The 16,038-nt window shown below is 35.6% G+C and overlaps 3 protein-coding genes across 7 annotated transcripts; 2 read left to right on the forward strand and 1 right to left on the reverse strand.

The window, feature by feature from the left end:
• Nucleotides 1-882: 882 nt before the first annotated feature.
• On the reverse strand, nt 883-3,284 carry LOC125828472 (xanthotoxin 5-hydroxylase CYP82C2-like). Its single transcript, XM_049507763.1, has 2 exons — nt 2,318-3,284; nt 883-1,510 (listed from the first exon to the last, which is right to left on the reverse strand). Exons 1-2 carry the CDS (start codon nt 3,281-3,283, stop codon nt 884-886), a joined length of 1,593 nt encoding a protein of 530 aa, XP_049363720.1. The 5' UTR covers nt 3,284; the 3' UTR covers nt 883.
• Nucleotides 3,285-5,046: 1,762 nt separating this feature from the next.
• On the forward strand, nt 5,047-7,637 carry LOC125828470 (pentatricopeptide repeat-containing protein At5g12100, mitochondrial). Its single transcript, XM_049507756.1, has one exon. It carries the CDS (start codon nt 5,047-5,049, stop codon nt 7,471-7,473), a length of 2,427 nt encoding a protein of 808 aa, XP_049363713.1. The 3' UTR covers nt 7,474-7,637.
• Nucleotides 7,638-8,797: 1,160 nt separating this feature from the next.
• LOC125828471 (serine/threonine-protein kinase BSK7-like) lies at nt 8,798-15,997 on the forward strand. Of its 5 annotated transcripts, none has more exons than XM_049507760.1 (13): nt 8,798-9,078; nt 9,947-10,014; nt 10,312-10,493; nt 10,587-10,804; nt 11,258-11,393; nt 12,054-12,187; nt 12,289-12,394; nt 12,665-12,750; nt 13,562-13,750; nt 14,534-14,686; nt 14,911-15,024; nt 15,213-15,478; nt 15,561-15,997. In XM_049507760.1, exons 3-12 carry the CDS (start codon nt 10,415-10,417, stop codon nt 15,456-15,458), a joined length of 1,461 nt encoding a protein of 486 aa, XP_049363717.1. In that variant the 5' UTR covers nt 8,798-9,078; nt 9,947-10,014; nt 10,312-10,414; the 3' UTR covers nt 15,459-15,478; nt 15,561-15,997. The 5 variants fall into 5 exon arrangements, with proteins under 5 accessions (XP_049363717.1, XP_049363716.1, XP_049363714.1 ...); XM_049507759.1 differs by having other exon boundaries at nt 8,799-9,078; nt 9,864-10,014; nt 15,558-15,997; XM_049507757.1 differs by having other exon boundaries at nt 8,799-9,078; nt 15,558-15,997.
• The last annotated feature ends 41 nt before the right edge of the window (nt 15,998-16,038 follow it).

Here is a 16,038-nt window from a genome sequence, read left to right on the forward strand (position 1 = left end):
TTGAATGTATCTAGATGAATTAGATGTGGATGGAGAGATGAATGAAGAATTGAAGAACCCAACAACATCGGAGATGGATAGCAATTCTTTGCTCTTGAGCTATTTTAAAGTTGAGTTAGACTCAACATTCATTTAACGTGTTATCACAATCAAGCCCCTATTGTTGAGGTCCCGAGTAGACTATTCACGCATCCAATATTAAAAACATGTAAATAAATTTTTTGAGCATACAAAAGATGATAAATAAATCTCACACGTCAAAAATAAATAAAATTCTAAATCTCGTATATCACTTGAACAATAATCCTCACAAACAAAAGAAAAAAAAATCACATTTCTCTCCTAATAGTTTTACAGTCTGTACACTCTAACTGAAGGGAACCAACAATAAGCCCCAGTGTCCCACCTCTTCCTAATAGTATTTTGATTTGTTTCATCTCTTTCTCAGTACTTTTTGAGTCTACCTTACCTCTTCATTGTAAATCTCTCATACCTCTTCAATTTCATTTTGACATGTTCAATTTTTATCTTCGACAAGTTGAAGACTTGTCAAATTCTATTTGATCACCTCTCTCCAAATAGTTGTTCCGTCTACTTTATATCTCCTTAACACTTTTTCAATCTACCTTGTGTCTTCATTGTAAATCTCTCATGTGCATCTCCTTTTGACATGTTCAATTTTTATCCTCGATAAGTTGAATACTTGTCGAAGTCCTATCTTATTACCTCTTCTCAATAAGACTTGACAAGTGATATTTTATTACCACTTTTTGCTTGCTAATTGGAATAAGAGATTTTATACTCAAATTATTTCTTCAAATATACAATATACATCCACAAAGTACATACATAACAAAAAGAAAAAAGTGGATCATTTTACATCTTAGAACTTATAGAGCACAGAAGGAAAGCGAGGAGTAATCATCACTTCTATAGGATTTACTTTGCGCATTGTCATGCCTAGCCCTTCTTTCATATCCAACGGCTCGTTCGATGGTGTACTAAAATCAAAACCTTGGAGCAAATGAGCTATTGCAAGGTGTGTCACTTGAGTTGCATAAGTGATCCCTGGACAAGATCGTCTTCCAGAGCCAAACGGGATGAACTCATATTGTTGACCACGAACATCACATCCTGCTTGACTAGTCAAGAATCTCTCTGGATCAAATGTATCAGGATTCGACCAAATTTTAGGATCTCGCTGCAGTTTCATAGTATTGACCCACAATCTTGTACCTTTCGGAATGTGGTATCCTTGTACAATGCAGTCCTCTATTGATTCATGAGGTACTAACAAAGGTGCTGGCGGATATAATCGCAGCGTTTCTTTAACGACAGCTTGGAAGTATACCAAATTCTTGATATCACTCTCTTCTACCCATCTGTTTCTGCCAACTTTTGTGTCAAGCTCTTCTTGGACTTTCTTCATGACATCCCTATGGTTTAACAATGTAGCCATTACCCAATTTAAGTGAATAGCAGTCGTGTCCGAAGCATCCAACACCATACTCTGTGGAAGAAAGAACCGTTTAAGAAAAACAAGACTAGTCAGACAAACAAAAGAACAATCTTCTTAAACAAAGTACTCCTAATAGACAGCTCCTAGTTACACCATTATATATCCATTATGTTGGGATCATGCTAAATGGTTGCACAATTCAATTCAGAACACAAAATTTCTCCATATCGGACTTGACATAAAGAGTTAACGGTTGCTGTAACTAAGCTGATAGGTGCACGTGACTGACACCCAATGACTTAACTGTGCATCGAGCAAACCAACTGAACACCTACCTATTTTTGATGATGCTCAGACTCTTCAACAATGACGCCTCACTCATATCGGATCCTCCAAAGTTATCCGACACACACCGAACGATTATTTTTGAAGAGTCCGAGCAACATAGCCCATGATCATGAACATATACACACAAAGCATCTCATAAACATTCATAACTTTCATAGTGTACATATTCACTATCAATACATAGAAAATATATTCATAAACTTTTAAGTCAATTTCAAGAAAAGCAATGATCTTCCAAACCACGAATCTATCGGAAACAACCTCTCTACCTCAAAGGTAGGGATAAGATCCGCTTATATCTTACCCTCCCCAGACCCCACTTGTGGAACTACACTAGGTATTTTGTTGTCTATGTTGCTCGAACTCTCCAATAATGTTGCCACATCCGTGTCAGATCCTTCAAAAATGTATTTCTTTTGAAGGATCCGACATGCACCTATGACATTTTTGACGAGTCCGAGCAACATATCAAGAAAACAATGTATATATAGCATCAAGAGACGTACTCACCAGAGCAGTAGCTTTAATGGTGGTTTCTTTACTATGACCATCTGCAAAATCTTCATTGCTCATCATAGAAAGCATAACATCAATGAAATCTTGTTCATTTCTATCAACAACATCAACTCTTTCTTTCTTCTTCAAATGTTCATCCAACCAATTTTGTAAAACACAATCAATATCTTTAAAAGTCCTTTTCATAAACTTCACATGCCCTTGAAAATCAATCCATTTGAATAAAGCAATGGGAAATGCATCCCATAACACAAACTCCATTGAAATAAACATAAAATCCTTCAAAGCTTTCTTAAATCTCTCAGCTTCTTCTTCATTTCCCCCTTTTTCAACCCTTCCATAGCTTTTTCCAGCTATCATTTTCACTATCAAGCTCAAAGTTAACTTTTCTATCCAATTAGTAACATTAACTTTTACCGGAAAATCAACATTTTCTCCGGCGACTGAAATTAAAGAGTAAAGCTCATTGATACTTGTTTGAATTTCAGAAACCCTAACAAATTTCAATTTTTCTAACCTGCTACTCGAGAGAACTTCCTGAAGAACAATTTTTCGAATTTTCCTCCAATAAGGACCATAATTAGCTAGAAAAAGCATAGCGTTGTTATACCCGATGTACTCACCGGCTAAAGACGCGGGCCGGGCGGCGAAGGCTTTATCGTTGGTGCTCAGGCAATCCTTAACGGCGTCGTAACTGCTGACGACTAGTATACATGGTAGACCTAGCCGGAAAGTGAAAACAGGACCGTATTTGTCAGCTAAAGTTGCTAGTTTTCGACATAACGGGATGTCGTCGGCGCCGGAAAATTGGAGGAGATGACCGATCACCGGCCAGCCACCGGAGATCTCCGGCGGTAAGGGGTTTTGAGGTTTTAAAATTTTCCATATGAAAATTGAGGAAAAAATAAAAGCTATAAGTAGTAAAATTGCATTAAAATGAGAAAAAATATAATCTTCCATTTTCGTTAAATTATTTTCAACCAAAAAAATTAAGTTTTTGATGTGTTTATGGGCACTAAAATGATTTATAATATGGTTAGAATATGTTTTATTCCTTAGTCGGCCTATTCATGAAAAATAAATTAGTTGAGCCAAGTTTATCAAACTGTAGAGATAAGGTTATACAAATTTGTCAAATTATAATTAAGATAAGTTTATTATGTATGAAAGTCAGAGATACAAGAAATTATTAAATTTAGCTTAAAGAATAAAAAATTTCATGATAAGAACTTATTTGACGTAAATTAAATTAGTTGAATCAATGAACTTTAAATAGCAAAATAGTTAAAGAAAAATGTGCATATGAAAGCTAAGTCATAAATAAGTACAAAGACAAAGAGATAACATGGGAATTTAATTATCTATGGGATATTAGTACTCCAAGATGGAGACAAAGGCATCATAATCATGCTTACTTAGATTGGGGTAATAACGATTAAGATATTATTACGGTCTAATTAAGTTGATGACTCTATTGAATTTGAAAGTAATGTTTGTTTGGATGTTACCTATTGTTACTTTAGATAAGATACTTGTTACGAAATTGAGTTATGTTCAAGATTTATTTAATGTGATAACAGAGTTGGACTTTTGATGTTGGGCCTTGAACAATTTATTCACGCATCTTTGTTGCAATTTGAGTACCGACTCGATCTGAGCTCTCTCATTCTCAATTTATGCCTTCAAGAGGATTAGAACCTCTACACTCTTTAGATAAGATTTCGAGTCTCACGTATCTACTATCTCACCACCAAGACATCTCGAAAGTGAATCATTTAGTATCGTCTATCGGATGTGTCTGAATGTGGGAGGGAGATGGATGGATGACTTAGACAATCTTCCCCTCTTGTGCTAGTTTTTTTGATTGCGTTAGACTCAATGTTCATTTGATATGATATCCGACTTAAAACCCTAATGTATCCACTACTTAGTAGTATTCACGCATTCAACAAGCATTTGAATATATATTTAATTGAAATTTTAAAATAACGGAGTACTCACAAACCTCCATAAAATTATATATATTTCTTCATATGTTGTATTATGGCAAGTTTGAAGGTAGCACCCCTAGTTTCCCTCTTTCAACGTTCGATCACATCATCACGTTTGCTATTGAAGACTCTATTCCTACTATCCAAATTCCATTTTCTATTTTTATAAGTATTAAACATGAATAAACTTTTATCATCCTATTAAGTCGAATTGATGAATGACAACAAATAGGTATCATATCTATAAACTTTTATCATTCTATTATGTCGCATTGTTGAATGACAACAAATTCAATTTTTGATCTACCTTATCTCTTTATCGTAAAGTTTTCATACCTCCTTACTAAGTCATATGTACGCATCTGTTTTTGACATGCCCAATTCTTATCCTCGATAAGTTGAGTACTTGTCTCTATCTAATCACATCTTCTCAATAATTCTTCTAGCTCATATCTTCTAAATACTTTTTCATTACCTCTCACACCTCCTCGTTGAAACGTCAATATGAAGTTTGGAGTACTTTTAAAACTAAGTGGGGGAAGATTAGCAACGATTAGCAAACTATATCTCTTTGTGAACAAAATCCAAAAGTAAGGGACAAAAACACAATTTTTTAATTTAATTTTTAGTCCTACAAATCCATAGTAAATAGCAAATGAACCTACATATTTTCCAAAACTATAACTACTCCATTCAACAAGCACAAAGAATTTGCACAGTGAGTCCGTCAATATGCTTAAGCTCCATCGTGCTTTCAAATTTGCCGGCACCGGTAATCACCATTTTCCCTGCAAATTTTTCCGTTCAACTCCATTTCTACACCAAGAAGAACTCAGTTCAATCAACAATGAAAACCCCACAAATTCTTCATCCCAAAATCTTGAAGAACAGCTTCGGCAGCTCCGGATTCTATTTCAACAACGTCGTATGGAAAATGCAAAAGGAATTTTGGGTACCCTTATTCATACAAGTTCAGTTTCTCAACTTTACTCTCTCTTTTCACCTTCCCCTGCAAAACCCCTTTTCTCAGATTTGCTATTTTCACTGTATTTAGAGTCGAAACTCATTAACCAAGCTGAAGAGCTTTATTCATTGATAAGGGAAGATAAAAAGTTTCCATCTTTATCAGCTCTCAATGTGTTTCTTGAATCTTTGAATAGTTTAAGGAAGTATAAAAAGACCCTTGAAGTTTTTTCTGATGTAATGAAGTGGGGTATAAGGGTTGATAAGACTAGTTATGGAAAAGCTATACTGTCGGCGGTGAAAATTGGGGATTTGGGTAAGGCTTTGGAGCTTTTGGATTGTATGAGAAATGGTAGGGTGGGTATGGATAAGTTTGTGTATAATGTAGTGATGGGTGGGTTGTGTAAAGAGAAGAGAGTTGTGGAAGCACGGAAACTGTTTGATGAAATGCTTGAGAGAAGAGTGGCGCGGGGTATGGTGACGTATAATATTCTTATGGATGGTTATTGTAAGATGGGGAACGTAGAGGAGGCTTTTGAGTTGAGGGAAAAGATGAAGAATGATAATGTGGAGCCTAATATTGTGACGTTTAATACGTTGCTTAGTGGAGTTTGTAAGTCGGGGAAGATGGATGAAGCTAATTGTATAGTGGAGGAAATGAAGGGTTATGGATTTGTACCTGATGGGTTTACCTTTAGTATACTTTTCGATGGGCTTTCGCGATGTGATGATGTTAATTCCTCGTTAGCGTTGTATGAAGAAGTCGTTAAGACAGGGGTGAAGTTGAATGAGTATACGAGTAGTGTTTTATTGAATGGCTTGTGCAAGAAAGGGAAGACGGATAAGGCTGCAGAAATTTTGAAGAAGATGCTGGGAAATGGGCTTACTCCTACAGATGTGTTGTTTAATACCATTTTGAGTGGCTATTGCAAAGAGGGCAATATGGAGAAGGCTTATTTAACTATTCACGAAATGGAGATTTCTGGGGTGAAGCCGAGTTGTGTCACATTTAATACTCTGATCACGAAATTCTGTGAATTGGGTATGATGGAAGAGGCAAACGAGTGGTTAAGGAAAATGCTTGAGAAGTCAGTTTCCCCTAATGTGCAGACGTATAACATCTTAATTGACGGATATGGGCGCAAGCGGGAATTCGTGAGGTGTTTTGAGATTCTCGAGGAGATGGAAAATAACGGATTGAATCCTAATGTAATTACCTATGGTTCTCTAATCAATTCTTTGTGCAAGGATGGTAGGCTTCTTGAAGCTGATGTAGTCCTAAGTGATATGATCAGTAGAGGGGTTAAACCAAATGCGCAGGTCTATAATATGCTTATAGATGGACATTGTATGAGAGGAAGGATGACTGATGCTTTTAGATGTTTGGAGAAGATGCTACAAAGTGATGCGGAAACAACACTCGTTACATACAATACTCTATTAAATGGGCTTTGCAAAAAGGGTAAGACCAAAGAAGCTGAGGAGTTGGTTGTGGATATTCAACTCAAAGGTTTCATTCCAGATGTTATCACATATAATTCTTTAATCTCTGGGTATTCAGATGCAGGGGACACTGAAAAGTGTTATGAAATGTATGAGAAGATGAAAACCTCTGGCATAAAACCTACAATCAACACAATTCATCCTCTAATTAGAGTGTCTAAAAAGGGAAAGAATGGACTGGTGTCAATTGACAAAATTGTTGAAGAAATGTCTCAGATGGATCTTTCTCCTGACCGAGTTGTATATAACGAGCTCATCCATTGCTATGCTCTACATGGAGAAGTTCAAAAGTCACTTGCTATGCACCGAGAGATGGTGGAACGAGGAATTCCTTCTGACAAAAGGACATACAATAGCTTGATTATGGTGCATTTGAAAGAGGGAAAATGTCAAGAAGCCAAGAATCTTGTTGATCAGATGAAGGCTAACAGTATCATTCCGAATGATGAAACTTATAATATTTTGGTTGAAGGGCATTGCAAACTTAAAGATTTTTCCGGTGCATACATTTGGTACAGAGAGATGGTTGACAACGGTCTTATCCCAGTAGCCAATATTTGTGGTGAGTTATTATCTGGCCTTCGAGAGGAAGGAAGATTGGAAGAGACACAGATTATATGTTCAGAAATGAATTCTGAAGGAATTGAAGAATGCAACACAAATGAGGATATTTCTGCTGCTGTGAAATCGTAGGAAAGAGAAGACATTCCACTCCAGCTCTTTAGTTTAAAACTATGGCAGCAAATGAAAAGCTTGTAATATATTCAAGAATCAGTATTATTCTTGTTAATTTATTTCCTTGTTGACATTCATTTATTCTCTTATATAAGATGAGATGGATTTCATAGTTTCATAAGTTATTCCTTTTGTGATTTTTAGTATAGGTCTCAGTAGTTAGTGAGTAAATTTTGTTGTGATTGGAATTGGATTTTTCAAGTGAGTTGGTCAAGTCAATCATGGTGTGTCAAGTGACCTAGGTATGAAAATAAACTTGGTTCATCCTATTGAGTATTGATGATGTTAATATTGCATATATACTTGGAAATTGAACATGGTAAGCTATATTCTCATGTCTCCGTGACACTTTTCGCTTTTTGAAAGTCAAGTCTAATCTTTGAAGTTAAATTGATTAGATCAACTAAATATGTGTGGCACTCTTAGTTTCTCGAGAGTTACGTTGACTAATCTTTGAAGCTGAATTTGATTAGATCAACTCAATGTATATGACACTCTTCGTTTCTCAAGAGTCATGTTGATTAATCCTTAAAGCTAAATTAAATTAGATCAACTCAATATATGTGCAACTTTCGCTTTTCGAGAGTCAAGTTGACTAATCTTTGAAGCTAAATTAGACTAGATCAACTCGATATTTATTTAAAAAATTAAATATTCAAAAATAACAAGTTGCAACTATTCTCATATTAAAACAAAATGTGACATATAAATTATGATAGAGTGAGTAGTTTCATTTGGAGAACTTAAGTGACATCTTTAAATAATGTGAATCACTAGAGTTAATTATATGATCAACGTACATGTTTATGTTGGAGTTTGAATCACCCTAAAAATTAATAGAAGCATGAGATTCAACTATTTAAACTTGTAATAATCTCAACAAACAAAATTTTTCTATAGTAATATATTAGTAATATTAAACAAGCAAGATTTCCCTTCAAATTCGATTCAATTGATGAATCTACTGAAGTATTTTTACATTTTCTAGTTTCAACAAATTACTTAGGCCCCGTTCATCTTTAGCTCGATGCACAAGTACTATCTAATTATGCATTCCGAAATGATTATCGATTAACCATTATTCTATGAGAAAAAATAAAAAATAACAAGCAAATTATTAAAAATTAATTTATTGGAAAAGAAATAAACTCACTATTGAATAATAATTGAAAAGAAAGAAGGTAAGGAGACATAATTGATCAATTATGTGGTATGACAAGTTTTAATTTTGTCAAATACTGACAACTTTTTCTTAATTATAAAAAGACAAATGATTATGGTTCTTAGGTGTCCCTAAATATAGGAAAAGGACAAGCTTATGTAGGGTGGAAAATCATGAAAGAGCCACGAAAATTGTGCTTTAGTGTTAGTACTCCAAAGAGGGATCTGTACAATCACATTTTTCATTCCATCTCATCTACTCTGTAATTGTTTATATGTATATTCTCACTTTCTACTAACTCCTTTCTCTTTCTTCTCCACTTTATTGATCATTTGTGTCTACAGTTAATTTAAACAAAGAATCACGAATTTACTCCACTGTCAGCAGGAGCTGTTATTTGGGTTAGTTTCTATATGGGTTCTTGTTGTTTTTGAGTTTTGTATGTGGGTTTTGGTGCATTTAGCTTAAAGTTTTAATCTTGATGTGGGTTGAAGAAAGAATCAAGATTTCATTTTTAATGCTCTTTCTCATGTATTTCTTGAGCTGTATGTTGATATATGTATATATGTAGATGGTTTTTTATTTTTTATGGTTGTGTGTTTTAGGTGGATTTTGTATGCATTTAGCTTGAGCTTTGATTTGCCTGTTGACCTATATATAACTTATTGGGTTAGTTTCTATATGGGTTCTTGTTGTTTCTGTATGTTGGGTTTGGTGCATTTACCTTAAAGCTCTAATCTTGATGTGGGTTGAAGAAAGAATCAAGATTTCATTTTTATTGCTCTTTCTCATGTAATTCACTGAGCTGTATGTAGGTACATGTGTATGTGTAGATGGATTTTTATGGTTGTGTGTGTTTTAGGTGGATTCTGTATGCATTTAGCTTGAGCTTTGATTTTGACTTGGGTTGACCTATATATTACTTATTGGGTTAGTTTCTATATGGGATCTTGTTGTTTTTGTGTTTTTGTATGTGAGTTTTGGTGCATTTAGCTTAAAGTTTTAATCTTGATGTGGTTGAAGAAAGCATCAAGATTTCATTTTTGTTGCCCTTTCTCATGGTTTCTTGAGCTATATGTAGATACATGTATATATATGTACTTGGGTTTTTATGTTTGTGTGTTTTAGGTAGATTTTTTATGCATTTAGCTTGAGCTTTAATTTTGACTTGGGTTGACCTATATAGAGTTCAGGTGGTGGTGAAGTTTTCTGTTAATTCAGTTGAAAAAGGAAGATTTTTGATGGGGGCAGAATTTGGTTTCTTTGCAGAAAAAGTTCGTGTTTTGGAATTTATTACGTGGATTTTCAGTTCGCTCAGCTTTGATATGTTAATAAAGGTACTTTCTTGTGCTGATTCTGCTTATGCTATTAGTTTGATTTCTGATGGAGCACAGTAAAATGTACATTATGCATATGGTGTTGTCGAAAAAAGATTGGCCTGAGTAGATAGAAATGGATATAGACAATTTATATAGCCGACTCCAACTAGTTTATGTTCAAGGGAATTGTTAATGAATGACAATTTTGTTGCATTTCTTTGAAACTTGATGAATTCTGTCTTTTTCTGGTGTCAATAACAAAGATTCCTTTCAAGAACAAAAATGCACTTGAATTGACAATTTGGTTCAATGCAGCCAAATGCAGATCTTAAAGCCGCATAAAGTGTAATTTGTCGGGTTGTGCTATAAACTCCAAGCTACTATATCTTTAAAGACTTTAAATCTGTTGGATAGTGTGATGGGCTGTGAAAGTTCTAAACTTGCCTCGTGTTGCTGGACTGGAGAGAGTGGCCCCATTCATGAGGCTCAGAATCCTGGTATGTATATCTTTTATTGAAATATGTTCTATATCACCATCCTCCTGCAGTGTTTAATAATTATTATTTTATTTGTTTTCATGCTTCTCGTAGATGAGGAAAAAAATGAAGTTAGTGATTCACCTGCATTCTGCGAGTTTACATTTGAGCAGCTCAGGATTGCTACATCTGCATTTGCTGTAGAGAATATAGTTTCTGAACATGGTGAAAAAGCTCCAAATGTTGTTTATAAAGGAAAGCTAGAGAACCAGAGGCAGGTTGCTGTTAAACGCTTCAACAGATCTGCATGGCCTGATTCCCGGCAATTTTTAGTAAGTGCTTGTCTGTTAATTCCTTGGTATATTTCAACTCTATGGAAAAGACGTCCCCATATCCATCTACTAAAATGATATGATTTCCTTTTTCTTTTCTTATATTAAATGTTGTCGATGATATTCGCGACAAGAACAGAAAATTTAAAATAAAAAAGTAATGAGAATAATTGGAGATCTTATTGAGTATTTGGCTGGCATCATTCCAGTTTAGAAACTTTTTAGTTACTCCTTATATTTTGTACCTGATGCATCAACAACAAAATGGAAACAGAGAAATGAATTCATGCCTAAGATTTTCGCTGCTTCTGTAGTGGTCGCACTCTTGTGAATGCATTTTGTAGCTTTTAGTTAACTTGTGATTTACCTGCTGACAAATACTTAACTCCTCAGTAGATTGTGGTTAAGCAATAGATTCGGACTTGATTTTCTCTCTTCATATCAAAACTTCAGGAAGAAGCAAGGGCTGTTGGTCTACTCCGCAACAATAGGTTAGCAAATCTTCTTGGCTGTTGTTGTGAGGGTGATGAGAGGTTGCTAGTTGCAGAATTCATGCCCAAAGAGACGCTTGCAAAACATCTTTTTCATTGTAAGTGCATTCACATTGATTCTTTTGTTTTCCACCTCTGGACTGGTTTCACTCCAAGGTGGGCCTAGAGTGAAACTAATTCAGATTTAGTCGCTTGCGAGTTGCAGATACTGGTTGTTTAATTGTTTTAATTTTCTTCACCTTCTCTATTTATTCCCTACATTGGTTTTGGGGGGGGGGGGATGTACAGATGGCCTCCTTATATGGACTTGGGCAATCCTCCGCTCATGAGCTAGTTTTTGGGGTTGAGTTAGGCCCATGTGCCATATCTTTACAAATATAAATGTTGAATACTAGAATTGCGGAACCTTGGGTTCATGCACTGTTCCATTTTAGAGAATGATTTCCCAAACAAAGCCTAGGTTTCTAATTCTGTTCTCAGATATATTTGCGTATCAGAAATGAGATTGTGAGTGTTTCTTCATCAAAAAAAAAAAAAAAAGAGATTGTGAGTGTTTGCTAGCAAATCCATACACAAAGTTCTTTATACAGAGTTTACATTATACTGACCATCAGCTTAGCGGAAAATGAGATTGGATCCCTATTTGATTTAACTGCTTTAAGGAAGACTGAAAAATCATGAATTTACTTAGAAAGATAACATATTTCTTCGATAGTGATTCATAGAATTCAGTACTTATTTGTGAGAGCTTAACTCAGGGGACACACAACCAATGAAGTGGGCAATGCGGTTAAGGGTGGCATTGTATATTGCACAGGCTCTTGAATATTGTACTGGCAAAGGACGTGCTCTTTATCATGATCTTAATGCTTATAGAATATTATTCGGAGAAGTAAGTAGATAGTTACATCTTCAGTCTTTTCATTGGTATAGTTATATTTTGCAATTCAAGTACTTAAATGCCTTTAATGGTCTCCTCCGTCTATTTCACAGGATGGTGATCCCCGACTCTCTTGCTTTGGTTTGATGAAGAACAGTCGAGATGGAAAAAGTTACAGCACAAACTTGGCATTTACTCCTCCTGAATATTTGAGGACAGGTAAGAACTATCCTAATAAACAAACACAGCCATCTTAAGGCACTTTCTAATATTACAATATTAAAGGGGAATGTTTTCTATGAGCTACTTTGACTTGATAAAAAGAAAGTAGCCACTTTGACTGTTATAGCATTGGTGTAGCCTTGTAGGATTTTGTTGCAATCCATTCAATGTGTAGGCTTCATTGAATTCATGGTGTTAACTACATTTATATTTCTTGTATTATTGAAATTGTTTTAGTTCGCTCAGTTCTTTTGAATTTTTTTGCAGGTAGAATCACCCCAGAGAGTGTGATATTTAGCTTTGGGACACTTTTGATTGACCTTCTCAGTGGAAAGCACATCCCTCCTAGCCATGTATGGTTTTCCTGAAAAATTTATTTCCTTTCTTAGTTAAATGCTCCTTACAACCATATAGCTCGCACTTTATTGTGACTAGAGGACATGACAATGAGTCGTACATTCTTTCTAGTTTCTCTTCGATATCTTTCTGTGGCTACATAAATAGATTATCAATTCTTTTCGATCCAACTCAAGTTTTGAGTTTGAAGGTATCATATGCTACATACTTAATGACAACTGTAATCGCAAGGCGTCATTTGCACTTTGGGTGAGCTCTACATGATCCTTCTTATCACCAAAAAATGATAATTCCTTGTTCTGGCTCAAGGGTACTGACTTCTTGGCTTTTGGGATAGTCTAAATAGTTTGACATTGCCTTTGACACTTGGCCTGTCCCGTTTAATACAGACAACGATTGCAATACGTTGCGAAAATAAACAGGAAATGCTGCCACTTTTTGGGCTTTCTGAGTATGTTCCTACAAGAAATATTATTCAATCGCTGTCTAAAAGACTTGCATCTAATTCTTTGTTCTAATTTCCTAGTACTGCCCTCCTCTTCTTCAGTGATCTAGCTTGTTGAACTTAGTACTGATTCTTAGAATCTTACTGGAACAATAAGAATCATTGTTCAGAGAATAAGTGGTCATATTTTTAGTTGTTCTGTCTTCGAGAAAATGACAGATGAGAAGTTAAACATGAATCTACAAAAAGCTTGCCAACATTGTTAAAGTCAGACATCAAATTAAAGAAGGGTTGGGGTGGCGTCCATTTTCACTTAAGATGCTTGCAGAATACTGAAAGCACTATGTATCTACTTATGTCAGGCACTGGATCTGATAAAAGACCGGAATCTTGAGATGCTAACTGATTCTTGCTTGGAAGGTCAATTTTCTACTGATGACGGAACTGAATTGGTACGGATTGCTTCGAGATGTCTCCAATATGAGCCTCGTGAGCGGCCGAATCTGAAGTCATTAATTTCTGCATTATATCCTCTTCAAAAAGAAGCTGAGGTTTGTGCTTTTCATATATGGTCTAATATCAATTATTAGCTTCAAGATTTTTATAGATCTGAAATTTCTATGCATTATGTTGCCTGAGCTGAATTTAAATGGAGAAACATAGTCAATGGGGATGACAAGTGGAGAACTTTTTTATTCTTTCTCATACCATTTACAAGTGGTATACCAAAAAGAGGAGAAACCTCATTCTCAAAAAAAAAAGAGGAGAAACCTAGAGAGAATGGTTCTTTCCAAAAGACACCCAATCCTCCACACATGAACTACAGGGTGCACCAGTAGAAAATAAGAGATCGGACACTAGTGACTACTACTCAAATGAGCAAAGCTCATCTCCACCCCTTCAAAAGCTCACTTATTTCTCTATTTCCAAATGACCCACATTAAAGCAAGAGGAGTAACATTCCAAGCCTTGGGCCTTCTTCTCCTAGCTCCACCCTTCCAGCTGAACGTCAACTCCTTCATGGATTTTGGCATTACCCAAGAAATGCCGAACCATAAAATATCCTTCCATAACCTCGTGGCTAATTTGCAATGTAACAAAATATGGTCCACATCCTCACCCGCCTCCTTACAATGGAAACACCAGCTCAAGCAGACAACCTCTCGTTTCCTAATATTCTCCACCATTAAAATCACCCCTCAAGTAGCTAGCCACATGAAGAAGCATACCTTCCTCGGCACCATTAACTTGATTTTGCTTATAGTAAAATGGCAGAAATCATCTATTACATGACATAATTAGCTGGTTTGAAGTTTTAGTAACTTGTTTTTCAGGTTCCCTCTCATGTATTAATGGGTATATCATCTGATGGCGAAACTATGCCTCTATCTCCACTTGGTGAAGCTTGTTTGAAAACGGACTTGACTGCTATCCATGAGATCTTAGAAGCACTTGGATACAAAGATGATGGGGGAGCAGCTACTGAGGTTCGTCTATCAATAATTTATCTTTCTGGTGTTTGTATATGCATGTTTTTGAACTTCTATAACCTGTTCCATGTGAACACTTTTTGTCCGGTTCTGCGTCATGCACGTGACTCATGTGTTTCAACTTATTGCTCATTCATATTGTAATCATATCCAGTTTATGTCTTTGAAAGCCAATTTTATAAGCATCTCATGATATCAACACCTTTTTTTCTTTCTTGCAGCTTTCGTTTCAGATGTGGACAGATCAGATGCTGGAAACGTTGAACTCAAAGAAAAAGGGTGATGCTTCTTTCAAGAACAAAGATTTTAGTGCTGCCATTGAATGCTATACGCAGGTTAGAAATCCACCGTCCTCTTCTAAACCGACATGTATTTTCATAAACTATCTGGCTTCCCCCTTTCCGAAAGGAAGCCTTGGCGTAACTGGTAATCTGTCATGAATGTTTATGCTACACACTACCGTGCATTGATTTATTCTATTTTTGAACTATTTCCTTATTTATTACTTTGCTTGCTCTTGTAGTTTATTGATGTTGGAACCATGGCCTCACCAACTGTGTTCGTTCGTCGTAGTCTGTCTTATCTCATGAGTGATATGCCACAAGAAGCTCTCAATGATACAGTACAAGCACAAGTGATATCTCCTGTTTGGCATATTGCATCATATCTGCAAGCTGCTTCTCTTTTCACATTGGGAAGGGAAAACGAGGCACAAATCGCACTTAGAGAGGCTGCCATACTCGAAGAAGAGAAAAACGCATCTTCTTGAAAGTGGCAACTGGAGCTCCTGTAAGGATCATCATTACTTTGTAGTTCGAATCCTCATTTACTTGGCACATAAATCACATAAGTTCCTTCTTTTTTCCAGCAGAAATGTAGATGAGCTATCGATATGTCACCTCGTGTATGCAATGGTTAGTAAATTGTGTCAATAGAGAATTCTTTTGCAACATAATTGGATGAGGTTGCTTTGTATCTACAAGTTAGTCCTTGTTAATTTCGTGCCATGGGGTTGTCCATCATTCCCGAGTTTTGAAGGTTGCGGTTTTCCCAAAGGGTTTGCTCCAGATAGATTTCTCAGTCATCGAAAAAAACAAATACCATAGGTTCCTAAAGATACAAGAACTATGGAAAAAGTATGAAGAGAGACTAGCATGTTGTAATTTTTGTACAGTACTATATGGTTTTATTATTGTGGGAATAATTTTACAGAACTTATTTTTAAGTATTGGCAACTTATGTAACTTGCAAATTATTGTTTGTACTTCCTTTATGACCAAAAAAAATAAAATAAATTATTGTTTGTACTGATGTATCCTTTCTCAAAATTCTTATAGCATCATGAAACC

The sequence above is a fragment of the Solanum verrucosum genome, unplaced genomic scaffold (genome assembly GCF_900185275.1).
Source record: "Solanum verrucosum unplaced genomic scaffold, falcon-dt-bn FXZP01000273.1, whole genome shotgun sequence".
NCBI lineage: Eukaryota > Viridiplantae > Streptophyta > Magnoliopsida > Solanales > Solanaceae > Solanum > Solanum verrucosum.

Bases quoted from the DNA above. Each gene is read 5' to 3' on its own strand.
- LOC125828472 (XM_049507763.1), bottom strand. From the start codon at position 3,283: ATGGAAGATTATATTTTTTCTCATTTTAATGCAATTTTACTACTTATA. The intron at 1,511-2,317 runs GTGAGTACGTCT...TTTCTTCCACAG, and splicing joins CCATTAAAGCTACTGCTCTG to AGTATGGTGTTGGATGCTTC.
- LOC125828471 (XM_049507760.1), top strand. From the start codon at position 10,415: ATGGGCTGTGAAAGTTCTAAACTTGCCTCGTGTTGCTGGACTGGAGAG. The intron at 10,805-11,257 runs GTAAGTGCTTGT...TCAAAACTTCAG, and splicing joins CTGATTCCCGGCAATTTTTA to GAAGAAGCAAGGGCTGTTGG. The intron at 13,751-14,533 runs GTTTGTGCTTTT...CTTGTTTTTCAG, and splicing joins CTCTTCAAAAAGAAGCTGAG to GTTCCCTCTCATGTATTAAT.
- LOC125828470 (XM_049507756.1), top strand. From the start codon at position 5,047: ATGCTTAAGCTCCATCGTGCTTTCAAATTTGCCGGCACCGGTAATCAC.